This window comes from Perissodus microlepis, chromosome 20 (genome assembly GCF_051167445.1).
Source record: "Perissodus microlepis isolate ML-2025 ecotype Zambia chromosome 20, ASM5116744v1, whole genome shotgun sequence".
NCBI classification, from domain to species: domain Eukaryota; kingdom Metazoa; phylum Chordata; class Actinopteri; order Cichliformes; family Cichlidae; genus Perissodus; species Perissodus microlepis.
In genome coordinates, this window is record NC_140480.1 from 8,880,287 (window position 1) to 8,904,220 (window position 23,934).

A 23,934-nucleotide genomic window follows, 5' to 3' on the forward strand; every position below is an offset into this window, starting at 1 on the left:
GTAAATAATATATCAATAATAATAAGATATAAAATAAATTGTAAATAATCAGCAGTAGAATTTATGCCTATGTTTAACAGTGAAAGTAGAAGCATTTCCACACACAATGTGAAGAGATTGGTACTAAACAGCTGTGTAGCCTTCAGAAAACCGCTTGTCAGGGAGGCTAATCCGAAAAACAGCTTCACTTTGATAAGGAGCATAAAGATTGGAGTCAGTGGCAAAGGGAAAACTTAATGTGGCCTGAGGCACCCATCATTCCTAATGCCCAGCCTACAAGCTTGCGAGAGCAGTGTTTTGTTTCTGGGTTAGCTTCAGTTGGTGAGGTCAAGCTTTTGTAATGTTATGTGCCCAAAAAATGAGGTCAGCTGACATCTTGAATATACTGAATGAGCAGGTTTTTCCATCAATGGATTTTTGCTTCCCTGCTTTTTCATTCAGGAAAAAGCTGGTCATTCAGTACAGCCAGGTTTTTTCCATCAGTGGAAATTTTGGAGGGCTGCTGATCTTCCACATCGAAAAAAGAAAGCTGAGGTGGTTTGGGCATCTGATTAGGATGCCTCCTGGGAGAGGTGTTGTCATACCAGACATCATGTCCATCAACACATTTAGAATTTAGAGACCTTCTGGAGAAGACTTTACACAGCTGACAAACTCTTCCATCATCAGTACAAGATCTTGACGGAAATCTGATTCCCCTCTTTCTCGCTGTCCAATGCCTTCTCATCTCATTCTTTGATATGCCAGCTCTACTAACGCTGGATCTTGAGCAATAGCTGCAATTACACAACAAAGTCCACATTTGGAAGTCACCAAAGATGATTTCAGGTCCTTATTTCAATTTGTTTTAATTCGCTGATTAATACTGCAGATGATTTTTACTTTACCTCACTAGTATGTTTGCTTTACAAACTTCCACGTGAGACGAGTTTGGGGAAAAATAACTCTCTCTTTTAGCAATTACCTTGTGCATCTCGGTACCAGTGCCAAAGGGTCCTTTGAGTTGCCAGCTGCATTGAAAAACAGCAACCTTTGACTCCTTTGGAGCAAAAATGGACTGAACTATGTGGAGAATAAGTCACATATTTTGGAGTCAGGATGCCAAATCCGGTTCTACATTTTTATTAAGTGCTGTAAATGCTATCAAGTCAAATCAGCCTTCTTACTAATGCAAAGACTAACTTTGGCACAGATGGATTTATTCAACATCCTTATAATTTATTAGTCAGACCACGACCAGAAAGCCCAATTACAGAAGAGATTTCCAGCATGTGGTTACTGCCTGAAAGCTGTGACCTGCCTGCCATCTCTCCTTGAATAGCCTGAGTTTAAAAAGGTTAGTTTAGTTGAAACCCACATCTCAGCACAACAAAGCTTTGACTTCACAGAGAAACCATTTTGAACTGGAAATTTAGGGAAAAATGAAGATTTTAAAGCAGCAAAAAGCCATGATGTTTTTTTTTCTTAAATGTCTAATTTCAGGACCTTGAACATAAATTGTCAGAAATATATGGTTTGTTATTTCTTTGTTACTTTTTCCTTTTTCCTATTTATTTATTAGGAGATACATGAACCCCTGATATCAGTCTCCAATCTTTGGATTCTGCACTCTTGACTAAGAAGGGATGAGTTTTTCTGAACATGCGTTCAGATTATAGCAGCTCGGGGACCACAGCTAACACGTGATTCAAAACAAACATGCAGGTGGTTTTGCTAATGAGCTATTGTAACTTATAATCAGTTTGACATCAAGCCAGTCTGTTATCTGATCTCAAGTCTGCTCACGCACAAAGTCTGTTTCTCTCTTTGACACACACACACACACACACACAGACACACACACGGATCTGGCAGTCTGGTGTGTCAGTATGTAGACCAGCTGGTGTTACTGTATCACCTCCTACACTTCATTCTGTACTGCCCTTAATCAGGTCTCACTCACACACACACACACACACACACACACACACACACACACACACACACACACACACACACACACACACACACACACACACACACACACAAACTTGATGTTATGAAATGTAATTTCATTCCCCCCCACCCCCCTTTCTCCTCCTGCAGATATTGTGCTCATTCTCTCGCTTTCTTTCAACTACTTACTTTTAATCCTACAACATAATTTAATCATGGTTTAGTTTCAACAAAAGCTAAGCCCTGTACTACAGTTTACTCAACTACAGAGGGAAATGCATGTATTTATATACAAGCAACTTTATGTAACCAGTGATTTATTGTTATTGCTTTGCTAATGCTGCAAAATGAACATCTAACATCTTTAAAAGGGGATGATCCACCAGTTTGAAAGAATAATTGTACTGTAATAGTGTAATGGTGAGTAGCCTCAACACCACTGTACAGGATGCTACCTGAATGTGACAATTAAAAAAATAACTGTAGTTACAAAGAACCAGACAGGTTAGTAATGATCTTTTTTGCATGTATCATCAGCTTTGTGACAGCTAGATTCATTTAAATAGGTGTATAACCTTGAATAGAGTCAACAGATGTGACATATGATAACATCATGCTGACCAGGCAAGCTAACAAGCTGATATTGGTTTAATAACATAAAATAACATAAAACGAGGCTAAAAATCTTAATTTGAGCTTTGTGATGATTCTCTGATTTCCAGTATAGCAATCCCAGACTGCATGTTAGACTCATGATTTAGCCAAAGCTGCCCGTATTGTAAGCTGTTTTTTCCCCTCTGTACCATTGTTCTTTCTCTCCGGATGTTGCAAATGAAAAACTACAGTCACAGTCCATCTTACAAAAAAAGCTACCTGATGCTTAACGTATCTAGCGTGGGCAAAAGAAAAAACAGGCAATGTGTTGCATCAGGTAGCCGATTAAACCACCAGGTGTCTGCAACAAACGCCGCAAAGAAACACGTTTACCTCTTTTTCTTCAGTTTGAACTACAGCGACGGGGAGCGTGCTCTGCTTAGCAACGCCTACACACATGCAGGGGAGCAACAGGCTAATTAACAGACTATTACTCCCCTGCTCTCTGGTGTGTGTGTGCAAGTCTTATGAAAGATGTGACTAAACCTCATGACAGCTTCATCAGAACTGCCAACAGAGCTAACAACATGCAGCGCACACACCGCAATCTGTTCACACACAGACTCAAAAAACACATGCGCGGACGTGCGTGCGCGCACACACACACACACACACCCTGACCCAGAACAGGTATCCCTGCAGCGCCATGCTGCTGAAGATGGTGATTTTATTTTAGAATAGTGGTCCCACCTCCCCAGGTCCATTTCTCAATGTCACTTTTTGAAGAATGGCCTCTGTAGATACTTTTTTTTAACCTTCTCCTCTTCTCTTTCTTGGGTTTTCATGTGCATATATTCCTAGTTTTCTAGGTCAGCATGCTTTCTTTTTCTTCATTAAGCCCTGTTTTTAACAGCCTAAGCACTTTACCCAAAAGGTAGTAATGAAAGAATCGCATTGATTAAAAGTGCTTTTCAAAACTACATTTACATTTTACATAAAAGATTTTATGCTGGTGCTATAAAAATCGTGCTTACGCCTATAAACAGGGTTTTATAAGAATATAGATAGATTGATATGATAGTGACATCTTTTGTCACTTCATTTTTTTTAAATCATAAAATCCATGTCATAGGATCTCTGTGACCAAACTTTTCAGTCTTCCCTTCGTTGTGTGACTACACTGTGAACTGCGACTATAGAAATATAGAAATTGGTAGGGCTCAAGTAAATGAGACGAACCTTCGAGTAACCTGAAAATGTAACTAGTGAAACTATCACAGTGGCCAGAAGAAAAGGTCTAATTATCACAAATCCAGCACGTAAAAACCTGCAAATACAATACTGCTTTAAACCAGTCTTGTTCATTCATTTGTGTTAATATCCAATCTTGACCCAGATGCTGTTCTGAAGCTTTAAAAAAGAAAATCTGAAGAGACTTTTGCTTGTTGTCTCTACCAAACATGTTTCCACCGAAACAAATAAAAGACTGAAATGTCGTTATATACCTGCCTATTAACAACAGCCTCTTTCCCCATCTGCCTCTCTTTGGTATGCTATGAAAACTGACTTTCCATCTCTCTCAAGCAATATTTTTTTTGACAATAAATTACCGTAATACCCGGACTACAGAGCGCACCTGATTAAAAGCCGCATGCTCTAATTTTAGAAAGAAAATCAATTTTGTACTTGTACAGGCCGCACCGGATTTTAAGCCGTATGCGTTTCACTCGTAATATGAGATATTTACACAGAAATATTACACGTGAGGATTTTTAACGTTTAATTTAATCCGTAAGGTAACATAAACGTTACGGTAACATACAAAAATACATACTGCAAATACTTCTTTTCCTCGAACAGCGCCTGTAACACGGCTACCTTTAAGTATACGTACGTAACAGTAACACACAAATTACGTTCCTTATGGTTTTTTTACGGAACAGTGCACAAACAACATTACAACGTCTCTTAACGACCGGTAAAAATATATACCGTATATATACTACGTATCAATTTTATTGGTCTACTATTACCAGGCAAAATGTTTTTGGCTGCATGAAAAAAAAAATGCATTAGCTGCATGTCAGTATAAGCCGCAGTGTTCACAGTGTGGGAAAAAAGTAGCGGCTTATGACCCGAAAACTACGGTATATATTTAAATTATTATGTGTGTACTTTTCCTACTGTATGATTGAGTACTTTTATGTAAAATGATAATCTGTGTTGTTGTTGTTGACCGAAATAAATTTCACTTCACTTCACTTTTACATAGGGGAAGCATACTAGAATAGAAACTGCTAAATTAAAGCACAAATAGTTATTTTCATGGGCATTTAAACTGTGATGTGATGACTCCAAATGACACTTTTCTAAAAATACCACGCTGAAAGTGTAATATCACAACTGTATGTGTGTTTTATGTGGTACCAGTGATGTGATCACCATAACAACCCAAACTTCTCCAGAAAGAAGACACATTATTCATCAGTTCATGCAGTCAAAAAAGCAAATTAAAAGTTTAAAAAAAAAAATTCATGTACATTAGAGATTTTTCACAGAGTTGCACAGAGTATTTAGCTCAACAGTGAATTTCACCTAAAAATCTATCAAGAATGAATCATTTCTGTGATCAATAACAACAACAACAACAACAAGTTTTGCCGATTAATACTACACTCCATCTGTACATCGGTATTGACATATTTTCTGTTTAATAGTCCTGTGACGTGTTTAGTAAACTCTCACCCAGTCTGTGTGTTTGCTCAGTGTGTGCTGAACCAGTCACATGAATGGAGAAACTTTATAGCAGCTGGTTGAAAGTAGATTTTCTTTTACATGCTTTAGAACTAATAATTAAATTATTAGTGTATGCAAGGATTAAAAACATAAAGCTATAAGGAGGACAAAGTTACACTAATTAGTTGAAGAGAAGAGACAAAAGAATAAAGATAATTGTGTGAATAGGAGAAAACAGGGGAGGAAGAAGAAGAACAGGAAGAAAAAAGGGGATGTCAAACCTGGAGGAGTAAACTGTCACAACTATGAGGGGGCCGGCGTCCTGGTGACAGTTGTTATGGTAACTAAGGGACAGACGCAGGAAGCAGCAGGGGGGGTGACGATGTCACAGGAGCAAAATAGACTTGCAAAGTGGGGAAGATAAACATGGAAATGTGTCTTCTCCATCAGACAGTTCTCCTGTGGGTCGATAGCCCGAACCAAGAAAGAACTGGATTACATCAGCTGCAAACACGCTCACTGCCACACATCCGTTAGAGTCGGGATTGGACCGATCTGAGGTGCCGATCCGATATCGCACGACTAAAAGAAGACACTTTTTTAGGCAGGAGATAGATAATACACTAAAAGGTAACAAAAGATTTTCAGCTACATGAACATTGTCCATCCTAACCTACAACATACATGTACATACAACTCCAACTCGAAAACAAGTCACCTATGTTAAGGAGAGTCATGGTGACCTGTTGAGCACATGCTTTCAAGAGTATAAAAAGAAAGTCTTGTACATTCAGCTACAGCTTACAAACTCCAAACAAACTTGTTTTCACCCATCAGGACCTCCTAAGGTAACCTCACAAAGCCAGTTCTGTCGCCTTCGGCGTCTGCCAATTTTGCTGATATGCTGGGTCAGTTATACAAAGTGTTGCACAACCGTTGTGGTAAAATGTTTTATAAACCTGACCAAGCAGGGACGCGCAAGGACCTGAACCTCCTTTGGTGGATGATTAAGTGTCCATGATCATTGCCCTCTGCCTCACAAACACAGACACTCTTTCAGAGTCCATATTACTGCAGAGCTGCCATTACAGCTATATGGTATCTAACAGAGTTCTGATGTAATTAGGACAACATGTACAGCCTTTGTGTGTGTGTGTGTGTGTGTGTGTGTGTGTGTTTTAGTTCTCTGCTGCTGCTCAGGCCCAAACATAACAAGCAATCTGTCACAGTACAGGGTCATCCAACACTGACTCACAGTGATGAGAAGCCCAAAAAGGTCTCCACAGGCTGCAAACTTCAAGCACGATGCGCTTCTACCCACTCCCAGATCTCTGATTCCACAAGACAAGTATGGCCATTCAAGGAATTATTAAAAGAGCTGAAGACCTGCAGAGATACAGTACTCACCACTACACGCCAAAAAGGAATTTCCCCACTGACCACCGGAATAAACGTTACATTTGTAAACAGAGCCAACTACATATAACATCTTCTTTACTTACTCACACTTTTAGACTGAGCAGAGCTGCGGCTGAGACTTAAGTGTAGTTTAACTGACCCAAGCTTGCTGTTGTTAAGCAACAGCAAGAATCTCGTTGAATGGTGCTTCAGGCTTTTGGAGGAAAAGAACAAAAAAAGGAAAAAATTAATAGGCTCATTTACTTTCTGCTTGAGTGTAAGATGTGAATACTGATACACTGCTATAAACTCTGTAACTGGTAGCTTCATTTTCACTTAGCATATAAATACAAAACAACAAAGCACAACAAATATTTAAATGGCTGTTTTTTAAAAACAAAATTCACAAAATTGGTTGGCGAGAGAAACTGCTTTTTAGTTAACAGCAACAACTAGGTGTAATGTACTAAGCTAAACTAAACTAACCACCTGAATTAACCAGTATGTGGATATGAGGCTCCCATAAAGCTTCTTACACTAAGGAAAAGGCTAAACGAATGTGCTGACCTATTTTAAGGCATCCCGTGTGCTCACAGCCAACGTAATATCAATCCAAACAGTCTCGTGTTAGCAAAGTGGGTGTTCAAGAAAGTCCAGTTTTGTAGGATACAGATATGACAGAGGTGCCAAAATTCTCACTCTGCTTAAATCAAGAAAGGTCATTTCTAAACTTTTAAAGATGACAAAAAAGACAAAAAAAATATGACATGATCACTTTGGTTTTTTGTCTTTTTAAACAGATGCTAGCTTTTGTTCTAAATTCACAAAATGTAAGAATTCAGCAAATGTTACGAAAGATTTTGTACAGTACAGTGCAAGTCTTGAGACGCCCCTTCATTAATTTATATTTTGCTTCCAAGGAACTCGACTTTGTTATTTTTGAGGTTCTCCAGGCTTTCAATGTTTTTCTTTCAACACTGGCTGCTTTTTCACTCATTTTAGGTCCAGTCCTTGTACATGACCATTTTCAGAGGAATCTTATTTTTTGTTTGTTTTTTTAAAGCCACTTAAGACTGACCTATGAATCATTCAAGCATAAAAAAGTCACTGAACTCATTTGAAAACCAGTTTTAACCTGTACCCTTAGGGACTTGTTGCTAGCAGCCTGTTACAAAAATGTACTTTAGTTGAATACAGGTAAAAGGCCAGTATGACAGGCACAAAATAGCATTTTTGAACCAACAAGGTTATTTCTAAAGAGCCAAAAACATGGTATATGATGAAGAGATGAACAGTAACTGACAGCCCTGTCCTTAAAAACAGGTCTAATGGAATGATGAATCCAAATGTGAAAATTTGGATTGGCTCCCCGGAGCCCAGGACTAAACACTACTGAAACAGTGTGTGACAGAGAACAGAACAAAAGGCAGAAACATTCAAAGAAGAGCTTTGAATGTCCTTCAAGAAACCTGGAGACCTATTCCTGAAAGAAATGACAAGAAAGCTGCCTAAGAGAGTTCAGGCTGTGCTGCAGTCAGTCATACAAATATTGATCTTCAAGCTCATTAGAATTGTACAAACTTTGTTTTTGCCGTATATACTGTATTTACATGACACTGGCACGTTTCAAAAAATCGCTGCATCTATTTCATATTCAGTTCTCTTCTGCTTATTCTTGTCAGGGTCGCGGAGCCTGGAGGCTATCCCAGCTGTCTACGTCTACGTCCACACTAGCCCGGATAAATTTGAAAACGGCGTTTTCGTCTGAAAACGCTCTGCGTCCACGCTATTGTTTTCAGTTGTTTTCACAGAGTTGTGCGTCCACATTGAAATGGCCCAAAACGCTTACGTTCCAGTACTGCACATGTGTAAAACGCAAGAAGATTTGGCCTGCCTCATTTCTGTCAGCCGTTTATTTACTTTCCGATTAAATGTTGAGGAAAAGCACCAAGTTTTTTAAATGGACTAACACTGAGGTGGAGTAACACAAAAGTACAAAGTTGAATTTGAAGAAAAGCTATCTGGAGCATGTACAGACTGATATTAATCTTTAATAGGGCTGTCAAAATTGAGAGCAAACATAACAAGTGCTGTATAATGCCCTCCACTATCTTAGTTTAATTGGTCACATGACTGCATTACATGACTAAAATGTGTCATCGTTTCGAAAAGGCTCCGGGTTCGCTGCAAAAAACAAAACAAAACAAAACAAAAAAACCTCCCTTCTTTGGTCAGAAACCAAAGAAGGCAACAAAAAAAAAACCAAAGAGCAAAGGCACTCACAAGACAAGGAAGGAGACCTGTAGTTTGTGTACACACACAGTGGGCACTTGGTTAGCTTTGAGTATGCTCAACTATACAGTCATTATGGTTGGGTGGTAAACAAAAATGAAACTGAGACAAAAGGAGTCAACCACACACATTTACATGATCCCTTCCCTAATCTCATCCTTAACCTAAACCCAAGTCCTAACCATAAACTCAAAGGTAAGTCCCCACAAAAATCAAAGTCAAGCCCAGGCTCATCCTCTAATGACAGACGTACACACACACACACACACACACACACACACACACAAGCACATTAGAGAAAAAAGGAAAACGAAGAATTAAAATTCAAGGACACTGTGATTCCTTCAGTTAATCTCATATTCTTTGTCTTTGCTTTTACAACAACAAATTAAAAAGTCAGATCAGTGAACAATGAGTTTTTAGATTTCGGTAGAAATCCTAAAACATGTAAATACTGCAGGGAAAAAACATTAACTTTGCCCTTTGTGAGGTCCCTGAAACACTATGTCACTGAAGTTATCCAATCAAAGTTTAAATCATGCCTCCTACACACAAAACACACACACACACCTCTGCATTTAATAGAGCTAATAGATGATTCACCAGGTTACATAACACATACTGGCAAAAGAAGAAATAAGAGAAGAGGTGGAGATGAGAGTTTGGTTTGTTTCCTGAGGGAGGACAGAACAGCAGAGGCTGCTGAGGAGAGCCGGTCTGGTCACACACAGAGAATAAAGCTGCTGGGTCACTTCAGTTATTTGGTGGCTTCTGCGAAAATGTGTCTGTTTACATGTGAGTCAGATGACAAAGCAGAGAAAGTAGCTGCTGTCATTTGTGTCAGATGTAGACTTGAATAACAAAAGAGAGAATTAAACTTTTCTCTGCCCACCCACAAACTCTGTTTGAGGCGGCATCGTCTTTAGATTCTGTTAAAAACTGCAAGTCATTATATTTATAGGTGACTTTCACAATCATGCAGATTCAGACGGCTCTGAAAGATGAGGCTACTTGAGCCTGGCTCCAAAAGTGAGTAAATCCCACTAGACTCCTCTGTTACAATGCTCCTTTGTTACATAATAAATCATGTTTATAGCTACAGATTACTCTTTAAAGCTACTTTAGGGCTTTATAATAACTGCCCTGGGGCTTGTTTTTTGTTGCTTTTTTTTGGGTAACTCAACTTTTTAAACTTAAAGGGCCTACAATTACAGGCGTGGCCACTCAGACTGAAAACTGTATGCAGTTGCTAGCTGTCTGCTCGGCCTCACCTCTGCTAATTCCACTCAAAGAACTGCATCTCTTGAAAGCATGTGTGGTATTGTTGCCTTTTCATTCAAATTCATTACATTGCATTAAATAGATGCAATGTAAATGGATTAAATTAATGGAGGCTGTGCTCCAGTTTTGCCAGGTGAAATTATAATGTTCTGTTTGTATGTTATTCAGCATTCATTAGCAGATTTCTGTATCCATAACAGTCTATGGGTGCATCTTGCTAGCCTTAGCCGATAGCATAGCATTCTAGGCTTCAATCCACAAAAAAAAAAAAAAGGAGGGGGGGATTACTTTTGACTCCAATAAAAAAACAAAACAATAGATTAACAAAACATGGTGGCAGCCAAAACACTAACAGCAAAGAGCAAAGCACCCCAAGCCACTGTGGCCCATCTTTTATATACAGTCTATGCTTGTGAAGCACCACTGTACAAATCTCTAATGGTACCCTAGAGAGAAGAGCAAGCATATCACAATGGGGCATAAAATCATCTCTGCAATCTCCCAGGTCCTGATACTAGATGAAGCTGGAGTGATACCCTTCCTTCTGGTTGTGTGCAATTAAAACACCCGTGTCATAGTCAAGCACCTCTATTCCAGCAAAGAGGAATGCAAACGCTCCTTCAAGACTTGCAAAAGCCATCGTGATAGAAAAATGTTAATAATCACCCATATCTTTAAGCATGACACCCACTGTGCTGTGCGTTGCTGTTTCTGCATATTGTTTTGCAACTACTCTGCAAAAGATCCCCGAAGGACTACACTGCTTTGAAGACAGATGTTTAATCTGTTTTTTTGGTTTCCTTGTTTTTTATTTTATTCGGCTTCATCAGGTATATGTAGTGACTGTTTTATAAAAACCAAAAAGTCCCTAATAATGATGGCAATTAGCTATTCTATGATGACTGCAAACCTCTTGAGGCTTATTGCTTTGACAAACAGTCTTTTAGTTTTATTAAACTGAATTATTTTACCCAGAAAAAAAAAAAAATCTGTGAAATTTACTGTCGTTTGTAATGTGCTCTTAATTCTTAATCAGTAAGGAATAAAAGTAAAATGCTTTCTTTTATCAAAGTTCCTCAGTCCACACACATTTCTTTTTTTTTTTCACTTTACTCATTTTTGGTAAAACGGCTATTTGTACTTGTCATTTATAAATTCAGAAGATAATTTTGGTTTATTCAAATTAAAATAACCCATTGATCCTGAGCCCGACTCACTTGCATCTTTGTAGAAGATGCAACAAAACACAGGCAGGTGAGATGGTCTTCATTCACTAACGTGACTCACCCAGCTGACCCTCATCTTCATCGTCTCCATAATTGTCTTCGTCCGCATCACTGATGTAGCAGATCTCTCTCTCCTTCCCATTGAACCACTCGATTTCATCATCAGACATCCTGACCTAAAACGCCGCTGCTACCTCAGCATGGCCAGCAAATCTACACCTGAAATATAGAAAACACACAATAAACAACACACATACACACAAACTGACAGAACACATTTTTTAAGGAACAGAAAGTGATGGCTCTTTGTTCCTTGTGCCTCTCAGCACAGTTTGAAAAGGAAGATGTAAGGGATGATTGTTTTTATCATCGACCTTCCTCGCTGCGTCACAACACAGGTCATTTTATGTTTTCTGAAATGTTCAAACCTACCTACAGCATTTTGTGCCCTAGTGACACACAACGTCATCAATCCTTTATATGTACAGACACACACACATTACACAGTACTAATAAACCATTAGATAAGAGATTATTTAGCTCTGTAATCAGCAGGTAGTTAAATCCTTTAAATGCCCTACCTGACTTTGTATCAGTCCAGTTTTCATCTGGTGCTTAAAAACACATATAAAGGGTAAAATCTGTCACACAATCTCAGAGTTTTCCAAAATATGGGAGGTAACTTGGTCATTTTTATTCTCTGGTCAGGCAAAAAACAGCTCCTGGCTACTGATCAGAAGATTTCGAGATATCTTCCATTCTTCTAGAATAATCATGTTGTAATAAATAAAAATGTATGCAGAAAATACAGCTTATTTCATGTCAGCCCAATAAATAAATAAATATAAAAAACTAGTGGCCCACTGTTTAAACCCTTTTAGCTACGTCCAGGAAAGGCAGATAAGGGGCTCAAATACTAAAAAAAATGCTGAACGATAAGAGAGTAATTCATCAAATTTTAATCTCGATCACCATTTTGGCTTCCCACACTTAAATGAAATGATCGAGCGATACTGAAAATGCATGCTTCGTTGATAGAATGCAAAACAGACGCAAATCAAGCGCTCCCTAAATCCTCGACTACGTGCCAATCACAGCCGTTACATCCAAGTTTGCAGTCTGGATGAATAACACTAAGTTAAAAGAAAGACAGACAAAAAAATGTAAATGTCTGAAACAACTAAATAATCGTGATAATCATTTTGGCCATAATCAAGTAGCCTTGAAAGAGAAGGTGTGGAAAAATACAATGTTATCTTAAAATCAGGCGATGAGAACATGGATTTAAATTTTCGAAGAAGACAGGACGTGAGCTTTTTAAGAGAGACATTATAAGGATCTTGACCTGCAAATGAAAGAAAGAACTACAGTGCAGACAGACAAAGCCAGTGAGAAAAAGCCACAAAGAGAGACATAAAGAGCTCTCTTTATCTCTCTGTAGGAGTTTCTAGGATGCTTTTAAAGGTCCAGCTCTCAGCAGGAGAAAAATTACACCAACGCTGCTCACAGGATCACAGAGCAGATGTGCCTTTCATTACCCGGCGTGGATCAGTAAAAGCAAAGTTTTGCTCTCTTTTTTCCCCCTTTTTTGTTTTATATCAATATAATTCTGCTACAAACAAGAATATTTAATCCCTATGTAAAGTTTCACTGCCACAGATATGATCCTTACCGCAGAAATCTTGAGCAATATTATGAAAAAAAAAAAAAGGCTTCACAAAAGTGTCTGACCAGCAAAAATAGATCCTAAACCTGCATTTAGCAGCACAAGCTAAAACCATGACCTTTTTTCTTCTCTTGGATGAAGATGAAGGCTTTAAATAATGCGCGCGCCCACTCAGACGAGTCCAGACGCAGCATTATCACAGCAAGGCTCACTCTTGATCATCTGCCAGCTCACCTTGCATAACTTTACTCAGCACATTGCACAACAGGTAGCTCCAGCCAAGCCGACTTATTGGTCCCACAGGTCGATTTACCAGCTTCATAAAGCAAAGCTAAACATCATGGACTGGTTTGCTGGGCCTAAAAACCAGCAAGCAAAGAACCTGCGAGATCACTTTGATTCTGAAATTATTTGCTGATTTTTTTCCCCCTAAATCTCTGATGGGAAAGACTGAGATTGCAGTGCAGTTGATTTGACAGCAGCACGGTGGAAACCACAGTGATCATCATCCTCTCATTGCATCTCATTCACTCGTGATCAGTCAAGAAATAAATGAAATCTACAGCTCATCTTCCCATGAAAGCTCCTCAAATCAGCTCAAGGACTCACACCGGCAGTCACAGCTGCACCACTGATGAAGACAGAAAACGCACTTTCCTGCTGAAACTTACAGACACAGAAACCACCATTAACAGTTGGTAGAGGATAGGATTTGACCTGTGGCCAAACATCCCACACGAACCCCCTCTCGCTCGGACTTTCTAGTGACAATGCAACCAATATTCAATCTCTCACTCACACAGACACAATATACTCTTTTTTACTTAATGTTTCCCTTAAATAAAGGGCGTAAAGGGCATAATGCCTTTTTGTAATTAGCACAGCAAGTGACAATGTACCCATCTTCAACAGAGCAAGAGTTTATTTTCAGGTAATTTCAAAATTTGCTTCCTTTGCATAATTTTCTGTATAAAAGTATGTATGCATCAGAGACAATGACACCGTTGTTCCAAACTAACCACTGCTGGAAGATCACACTGCTGTTAAAATGAGAACAAGCATGTAGTACTTGGAGCAGAACACGCCGTTTGTGCATCTACTCTGTTTAACAAAACTATCAAAAAAACGCAGGATTCTGACGTGGAAAAGCCTGTGTCATGAGACTGCTAAAAGCATTACTTTTACAAAAGCCTCACTCTGACAGCAATTTTAAGTGATTACGAACACTGAAGATGTTGTCTTCAGTACAGAAAAAAAAGATTCTTTGAGTGTTAAAAGGTAAAATCATTAAAAGCAGAGTGTGAAGACCAGAAACTCACAAGAATCACAAGAATCCAGAGCTGGAAAGAACATATAATTCTAATCTCAATCACAATTTTGGCTTCCCATAATTAAAAGAGCATGATCGTGCAATATAAAAAAAAAAAAAAAAAGCAGCATACTCTGCCAATAGAACAAGTAAAACGCTCCCTGAATAAGCGCCTGCATATGCCAATCACAGCTGTTCCCTGTACCGTGCAGCCTGAGGTTTCCTGGAGTAGTCAGAGTGAGTAACTCTAGATTAAGACAGATATACGATTAAATGTAAATGCCTGGCACAGCAGAAGGCAAAGAGCTTGTCACTCCAAGCAGATCACCCTCTGTTGTTTAAAAATACTTTGGATTTAGTGCAACTGATGTTAACCAGGAAGAAATCATATGCAGAGAGTGCTGTGGAGGTGTGTCTGCAAGGCAAAGCAACACAAATAACTTATTCAACCATGTGAAAAAAATACACACACCACAAACTGCAGCATAATTAATGCATGAAGGCCAAGAACACAGGGCAACGCTTGCTAATGTGATTTTATCCAACATCTACTCAGATCTCCATAAAAGTGACCCTCTGCAGCATGTCAGGGTATACATCCACAGAGACACGGTGAGTAACGAAGGCTTCGGGCAAGTGTTCAACATACTGGGCGAAAGACGTGTCACCACCTCCGGTTTTTCTAAACTGGTAAACACCAAGTCTGTGAGCTTTTTTTCCCAGATAGTGCTGCCTTGGATTTAGTAGCATCCTGCAATGGCATATTTATTTTTTAGTTATCCTATATTCTGAGCACAATTGTATTCATTTTAAATTCAAAAGATGTATTCACATCAATCCATGCAGGTACAATGAATTGAGTAAGACTTTATACTTTGCTTCTAAGCGATGCCCTAAAGGTCGAGCGAATAAATGCTTCATTTGTTGGCAAAGATGTTTTAATTGACTGTAGCAGAGCGTAAAAGTGAAAGCACTGTCCTGTTGATTTCATTTAGAGTCAAATTTTGCTTTTTTCCCACCATCCCATCTTTCTTCTAAGAGCTGCATTGAATCTGGATGAACGAGGACCAGAATTACTTTGCTCATAGACTCGTAGGTGTTCTGTTCATGTGACAGTGCAATATACCACATTTTTGGCACTACAACTAATGAGTAGCTGTGATAATAATCCATCTAGCCATCCAATGATCTTCTCCCACATCCACTCCAGGTTTGCAGTGGGACTGGAGCCTATCAGAGCCGTCATAGGGCAAGATGCAGGGTACGCCCTGGGTGTGTTGTCAGTCTGTTGCAGAGCTTACACAGTGAGTCAGACAACCATTCACACCTACACCAAATTCATAATCACTAATTACACTAACATGCATGTCTTTGGGCTGGGAGAAAAGGTTGAAGTAGCCGTACAGAAACCATACAAACACGGGGACATAGAAACGCCACAAAAATTGGTCCCAGCCGGGCTCTAGATTCAAACTCAGATAAGTTAAAGTACTTTACTTATATTTAAAAGTAGGTCACATGAACTCCAGCAGAAATACTGTACAGCTTGTTTCATTACTCAGAAGTCAAATCCAGCTCCTCTCCCCCCTAAAAAGGGGACACTTGATTCAATGCCATCAAGCTTTATATAACTTTATATACCATAACTTTATATACCAGTGGAAAGGAGGCCAAACTATTCTGTTTATGTCAGGCCTTCAGGCTATAAAATAACTGTTACATAACACACATGCAGTATATGTCTGCTACTCTAAGCAGCCCCAGCTGTACTGGGCAAGAAACTTTCTTCTTCCTCTTCTTACCTAAGATGACCCGTTTTAACATTCTGAAGGTGGACAAGACGGCACCTGTTCAAATATATTGCAATCCTATGCAACAGGCCTGTAATAACATTGTGAAACTCACATTCAGCCATTTTTCCTAACCCTGAATATTGATTCAGCACTGTGAAGGATACTTACAAATTTACAGGCTCACATTAAAATGAGATCATTTCCCACAAATTATAGCCTCAAGCCTAGCTGAGGTGAGCACAAAGGGAGGATTTATTTATTTTTGCAGCACTCTTGCACTAGATTTTGTTCAGGTGTTCGTGCTGCTGTTTGTAACTGTTTGTCAAAGCTAACTTGCATGTCTTACAAAGCTTGGCAGTGATCTGACCCCACCACACACCACAGATGAAACACCAATGTGTGAGACTGTCATGGTCCTGGGTCGGTGACCCAGCGCCTTGAGTTTGTGATTATTATTTTCTAGTTATTCTGATTGGTATTGGTTGTTGGGGTTTGGTTGTCGTGTTTATTTTCCCTACCTGTGTCTCCCTCTGTGCTCTGTACGGGTCCCCGAGTTTTGTGTTGTAAAACAGTCTGGGTGTTTCCTGTTTTACTTTGTAGGTCTGTCTCGTTATGTCCATTAGTTCCAGCTGTGTCCCCTCCTGTGTGCCATTTCCTGATTACCTGGTGTGTGTATTTATAGTTGGTGTCTGCCTGTGCTTCTCGTGGCGTCGTCTGTGTTTCTCTGTGAACCTCCCGTGTAGTCTGCATTATTCCATGTTTCTTCGTGTCTCTCTGCTCCTCGCTTCATGTCCTCCATGTTGTATTAGTTTTCCCAGTTTAGGTTTATGTTCGGTTCTGTCTGCTATTGGATCCTCCTTTCTCACCCTCCACACGGCTGCCGCCCCAGCTGTGACAGAGTCAACTTCCAGCTGTCAGAGAGGGCAATTCACTGCCTTTAGTCTTCTGTTTCTTTTAGGTGCTAAAGGAATGCCTGCTGCCCCTAGTGGATAATGCACGCCAGACTGTGGTTAATTTTGCCCATTCATATGACTCACAATGGACTACACTAATGTTGGAGATGCAAAATTTTATACAAATCTTATGAAACTGCGCAGCTGGAGCAACACTGCTGCAGACCACAGTGTCTAAGTGTCTAAGTGCAACTCAAACATATGCATGCATCGTCATTTAAAGACTGGTGTACCACCTGAAAGAAGAGATGAATGCACAAAAAGATGATAGAACACTCGCAGTTTAAGCAGAGCTTTTTTCTTTGCAAAACTTTCAGCATTGTTTTTTTCCTTTAAGTTTTTTCTTTTCACCTCCTCGTCAGTATTGCAAAGCAAGAGAAGAATGCAAAAGTCTTTCAAATTCAGTATCTGTAGAAAGAGTTCTTCCTTTGCACCAAAGCTGCTGCTGTGAACCTTTAAAAGCACAGAGATGGTTGAAATTCTCTTGAAAGTACTTGCATATGCAGGGTTGAAAATTTAAAAGAAAAGCCATTTGTGTTCCTCTTTCTGTACAATTCTACCTTACGTAACCTCAAACAGCAGGCCAAGGAGGGGTTCCAAGGACGTATGATTCAGCCGATAAGGCTTTGTGTAGGACAGCATTACTTTTGGCCAAACAGAGCGAGCGGTAATCTAAATTCTGTGAATATGGGAAGAGGACGCTCTTAATGGGAAAATATGAAAAGCACAGAAAAAACAAATAAAAGATACAGAGCGACGGTGTAGATGAACAAAGACGGGGTCCTGGCTGGAGAGGCAGGGGGAGGGGAGCAGTCTGTCTAATGTCCTACAAACACCACCCCCATGACCACAGGGGAGGGGATGAAGTAACCTAAATTTCTCTTGCTAAAAGACAAAACAACCCCCCCGAACAACACTATGGTCTGGACTGACATGAGATTACAAAAAAGACGTGGAACCAATGCAGTTGTTATTAAAAGATATTATCATCTTACACTTTTTTGGGGGGGTGAAGTTATTTTCATACTTATTGTTAAAAGCCTTACAACACATTTGTTGTTTTAAAACATTTTGATATTTTGGACATTTAGCATAACTTATCTTGAAGGTTGCAAAAATAACAAGAAGCACTCCAACAAGGGAGCTCACTCACTAGGCCGTGTTTCATTTAAAAAAAATTAGTATTATATTTTGCATGTATTAATTTTTTTTTCTTCGTTCTTGTGATAAAGTGCCCACGCACATAGCATTGTAGGTTGACTGCTTTTATTACAGACTGTCTTTGCAACAGCTTTCCGGCTGTCCTCCTGTTTCACGCCACGCACAGTTCTGTCATCTGGTCCCAGTGACATATTCAAATGGGGAGACATGATCAGATCATGGGGGTCAGCTGTATGAGTCAGCCTCCCCTGACAACACACCCTGAACCCACTGCTCCACTCCTCCCCTGCAGCTGAGCCACAAACCACACCCTACCACATACCCCCATCGCCTGACTTAGACCAGGGAGCCATCTGGCCTAGCCTACCCTGCCGGGAGAGAAAATCCACTACAGCCACCTGCACCCCTGGCCTATGGACCACCTAGAAATTAAAAGGCTGGAGAGTCTGATATCACCAGGTGATCTGGATGTTGGGATCCTTTGTGCGATGGAGCCACAGCAGCAGGGCATGATCCGAACAGAGGGTGAAAGGGCAGACCAGGAGGTAATAAGGAAGAGTGTCGACCGCCCACCGGATGGCCAGGCACTCTTTCTCTACTGTGCTGTACCTGGCCTCCTGCTCAAAGAGTTTCCTACTGATATAAATAATTGAACCCCCCCCTTTTTTCTGGTGGGACAAAACGGACCTCAGCCCTCTGTTCAAGGCGTCAGTCTGCAGAATAAAAAGGAGGGAAAAGTTAGGCGTGTCTTAACCTGGACGAACACCATTTGGCATTGATCCATCTACTGGACCAAATTGTCAGCGTACCTGTGCCTACCTGGTCGGCTCAGTATGGCTACATATGTTTGTATTTTCATTTTTGTTCCTGCTCTCTCCCTTCCTCTCTCTCCCTCCTCCCTCTGCCTGGGCGGAGCTCACCTGTGGGCTCCTGCCCTTGGCCCACGCACCTGGTCGCAATCACGCACCTGTGGCTCATCACCTGAGAGTGTTCCAGCTCCTTTTTAAGATGGCAGCTCTGTGTTTCTCGTCGCTGGACCGTTGCCGACCCTCGTCAGTGCAACCCCAGCTCAGTTCACTCTAGAGTGTTTCTCAGCGATCTTCCTTTGTAATCCCTTTGTGTCTCTGCGTACAGATTCCCTGGACCAACCCTTGTGTTTCCCGAGCGATCGAGTGTGCATGGAGTGTGAAGAGGAGCGTGAGGCGTGGATGGAGTGTGTGTGGACTTTCTGCGTCTTTCCCCATTTGTGTGTGGACCCCCGGAGCCTGGCTTTCCCCTCACCTTTGTAAATAGATCACCTGGTGTTGCTGTAATAAAGACTCTTGTGTTTTCAAAACTTAGAGCCTGCGTGCGAGTCCGTGCAGTCCCGTTGTGACACAAATTGGGGCACCCTTTCGGGTGAGATCAGTCAAGGGGCCGGGTTAAACTCTGCAGACAGGGGAATCTGCCAGTAGTCCTTGGTTAAATCCAGTGTCGTGAACAAGTGAGTTGTGTCTAACTGTGCCAGGAGCTCATTGAGCCGGGGTATGGGGAAAGCATCAAACTGCCATACCTCACGCAAATTTTCCCGTCATAATCGCCGAAATGTGTGCAGATTTGCTGTTAGGTCCAAAACATATTGAATTTCATTTTTAGCCGGGCTTGGACCTTTCTCCCAGTTTTCTTTAATCAAGTCCAACACCCCTGGCGGCTTTCTGCCAAATTCAAATCCCAGAGAAATCCCACGGAGGCCTGAGACACCTCCCACACTGCAAACAGCTGAGGGTCTTACCAGCGACCCCAATTGCATCCATCCTCATGAATGAACTTCCGAATCATGGACTTTAAAGTCTTATTCAGCCGCTCCACTGACCTGCCAGTCTGAGGGTGGTAGACGCTGAGTCAAACATATTTAATGCCCAGTAATTCGTATAGCTCTTTTAGTGTGCGAGATATGAACTTATGTGCCCTGATCAGTCAGTATCTCTTTTGGCTCAGGAGATGAACTGAAACACCACCTGTGCCACACTCTTTGGGGAAATGGTGCACAGTGGCACTGGTTCAGGATATTGTGTTGCATAAACAGTTAAAACTAATACAAAGCGATATCCCCGTGCACTCCAGTGAAATGGCCCGATGAGGTCCATGCCAATGTGCTCAAATGGGATCAGGACTTGTAACTCAGCCTTCATGCTGAGGGACAGCTCTCTGTACAACACTGCTACAGTCAACCTGAGGAGGGGCTTTGAACAGGCCAAGGAGGGCTACAGGAGGAGCACAGAGAGCTTCCTCACAGTCAACAACCCCCACCAGCTGTGGAGAGGCATCAAAGCCCTCACCAACTACAAATGCCAGAGCTCCCCAACCCCCAACAGCAGTCTGAAAATCGCAGAGGAGCTCAACCTGGACTAATATGAACTAGAAGCTGCCGCTGGTCTTGGGCAGCAGGGTCCACAACTGAGAACAGGAAGGCTGGTCAAAGGGTAATTAACACTGCCCCCCCCCGCCAAAAAATAAATAAAAATCACTTGCTGCCCTCTGCCACCCCTGGAGGCAATCGCCAGAGCCTCCTGTCTCAGAACCCCGTTCACCACCTGTTTGACCTGCTGCCCTCTGGTTGGCGCCTCAGATCAATCAGGTCCCACACCTCCAGACTCACAAACAGCTTCTTCCCCTGGGCCATGCAGACTGTCCCCCCCACACTCAACCCCTGCCCACTCACCTCACCAATTTGAGCCATGGTCTGAGTAACCCCCGTCACTCAGGCCACTTGCATACAGACTCTATTCAGACAAAGTCTTCTGCTTTGCACTACTTCCAAACACATACTATACTATTATTATCACTTTGACCTTCAGATCAATCTATTGACCTTCAATGAGAGGTCAAATCTGACATGATATTTTGAATCTTTATATGGTACTTTTTGAAACATAATAAATGCGTGAATGATGGGCATTTTGAATTCCCCAGTATTATGCAGTTGTGGGTGTGAAAAAAAATCACATGGAAACTCTGTACTTAAATATCTCTAAGTCATGTTCTATCTTCATGTAACAGATATTAGCAAAACTAATTAAAAACACAAGCAAATAAATAAGTACATACATTTTTAAAATATTTGTAGCATGTAGAACTGTGCAAAAATGTTAACGACCGAGTCATTTCTTTATATTTTGCTCCCAAGAAGCCAAAATATTTTGAAGTGGTTTAGATCAGCAGTTCTGAAGAACTTTTAGAGTTTTTCTTTGAACATTGGTTGCTTTTTCACTGATTTACAGTCCAGTCATTGTACCTCATCATTTTCAGAGGAAAATAATGAAAATGATTTTTTTGCGAGAACATGCAAACTCCACACAGAAAGATCCCGGCCTTCTTTCTGTGCGGCAACAGCACTAACCACCGTGCCACACTGTGCTGGTATGAGGGTACTCCGGCTTCCTCCTACCGTCCAAAGACATGCAGTTTGTGGGGACAGGTTAATTGATTAATCTAAATTGCCCATAGGTGTGAATGCGGGAGTGAATGTGAGTGCAAATGGTTGTCTGTCTCTGTGTGTTAGCCCTACAACAGACTGGCGACCTGTCCAGGGTGTACCCTGCCTCTCGCCCTATGACAACTGGGATAGGTTCCAGCACCCCCGCGACCCTGGAAAGGATAAGCGGAAGCGAATGGATGGATGGACGTTTTGTTTTTTTGTTAAGCCAATTGACACTGAGCTATGAATCATTCAAGCATGAAAACTTTCATAATTTTCTATAATTCTTTCCCATTTCTTTGGTTGAATCTGACAAAACCCAAAGATAACATAACTTGACGTTGTACATTTTTACACCAACAAGGCAATTTCCAAACAGCTTAAAACAAAATATCCTGGTATAGTGTCAAGTATTTACTAAAAAGAAAAGGAAAGACTTTGAATAGACAGAGGACAAAAGAGAACGAATCAGGCCAGTTGAACAGTATAGGTATGCAAAATGACTCAAGAACTGGACTGGAAAAAAAAAAAACCTGTAAAGTACAGAATGCTTTCCTACATACCCAGAGACACCATGTAATTAGCTGTTGAAATCCCCTGAGAGTGTGCGCATGCAAGAGTAAAGTTAAAATGATAAAGGAGGGGGGCAGTGAGAAGACAGCTGCTTGCATAAGCTGGCTTACATAAGATCTGGCTAATAATGCCACTGTTCAGCTTAGAAGAAAAAATAAAGTTATACAAGATGTATGCCAAGATGCAAGACATTGTACACACACACACAAACTAATTTCTCCATCCCTCTCTTTCACAGAACTCGTACGCATGAAAAATCCCATTTTCTTATTAAACTTTACACACAAACTCTCTCTCTCTCAGACACACACACACTTTTGTACTCTATACTAAGGCCCTTCACTGACACATTTATTTTTCAGAGTAATCTTAGCCCAAATCTAATATTAACCCTCAAAAATGTGCTCTAAATGTGATGAGGACTCTCACACTCAAACTGGTTTCACATGCAAAAAAAGGATGTAACAAGAGCTCACACATACAAACGCAGTGATCTTGCACCCTGGTTTCAGACGTCAGCAGTGCTGAACAGTGTGTACCAGGCGCTCATTATAAACCCTGCAGGAAGCGCGATGCAGATTTTAAAGAGGGAATGAGGGGGGAATGGTAACATGAACTACATAGAGTCAAGCTTTCCCATAAAAAAAACTTGTATATTCATTTAATAACTTAAATTAGAGAGGGCTGACACTGGCTTTTGTATTTTTGAAAGCTGTTCACCTGTACCTCTCCATCACATGTGTTTCACAGAAAAGAGATACAAAAGACTGAAGCGTTTCTAACAACAGATCAGTTTCCTCCTTTGAAAAACTCACAGCCCAACACACTGATGATGCACTGCCCTGATGTCAGCTGACCGTGCACCGCACATTCCCCAAATGCAGGTCATTTGCAAGAATAATCAGACCACCAACGCTTCGGTTCACGGCCCTGAAAATGGATATTGTATAACACCTTCCTTTTATATTGAAGTGGCTTACAGACTTAGAAGATCTGCATCACAACCCCTTGCTTGTGTAACAGAATTACACAATACTGAAACCTGGTGGTGGTGGTGGGGAGGGAGGCAGGGGGTTTACCAATCTAGTCAAGTTGCTTTCATCCAAAACAAGATGACACATAGTTCAAACACACACACAAAGTTCTTTCTACCCAATGTATGTCAGTGCAGATAGCTTTTATAAATAGAATATGTTATTCTATATTCTATAGAATAACATATTCTAGGTGCATTGACGTCAGTGACAAGAAATCTTGCCAAAACTGACTGAATTATGAACACAGGAAAGTACCATCAGATTTTGATCCACCATGCAATACCATCTGGAACGTAAGAGCAGTAAAAGCATATCTCAATAGAAAAACTCACAGTAGAAAACCATCGGTCATGGATTGACCTCCACAGAATCCAGATCTCAGCATTGTTGAAGCAGTGTGGGATCATCTTGCCAGAGAACAGGACAAAAGGAAGTCAACATCCAAAGAAGAGCTTTGAATGTCTTTCAAGAAGCCTGAAAAATTATTCCTGGACATACTTAAATAAAATACAAGAAAGCTTAA

General features: G+C 40.7%; 1 protein-coding gene across 1 annotated transcript in view; it reads right to left on the reverse strand.

The window, feature by feature from the left end:
- Positions 1–23,934, reverse strand: part of LOC146364088 (helicase ARIP4-like) — a 76,530-nt gene that overhangs the window by 43,158 nt on the left and 9,438 nt on the right. Inside the window, exon 2 of the mRNA XM_084916056.1 lies at positions 11,524–11,681. Coding sequence (XP_084772182.1) covers positions 11,524–11,632 — 109 coding nt within the window. The 5' untranslated portion in view covers positions 11,633–11,681. The remainder of the gene's footprint in view (positions 1–11,523; positions 11,682–23,934) is intronic.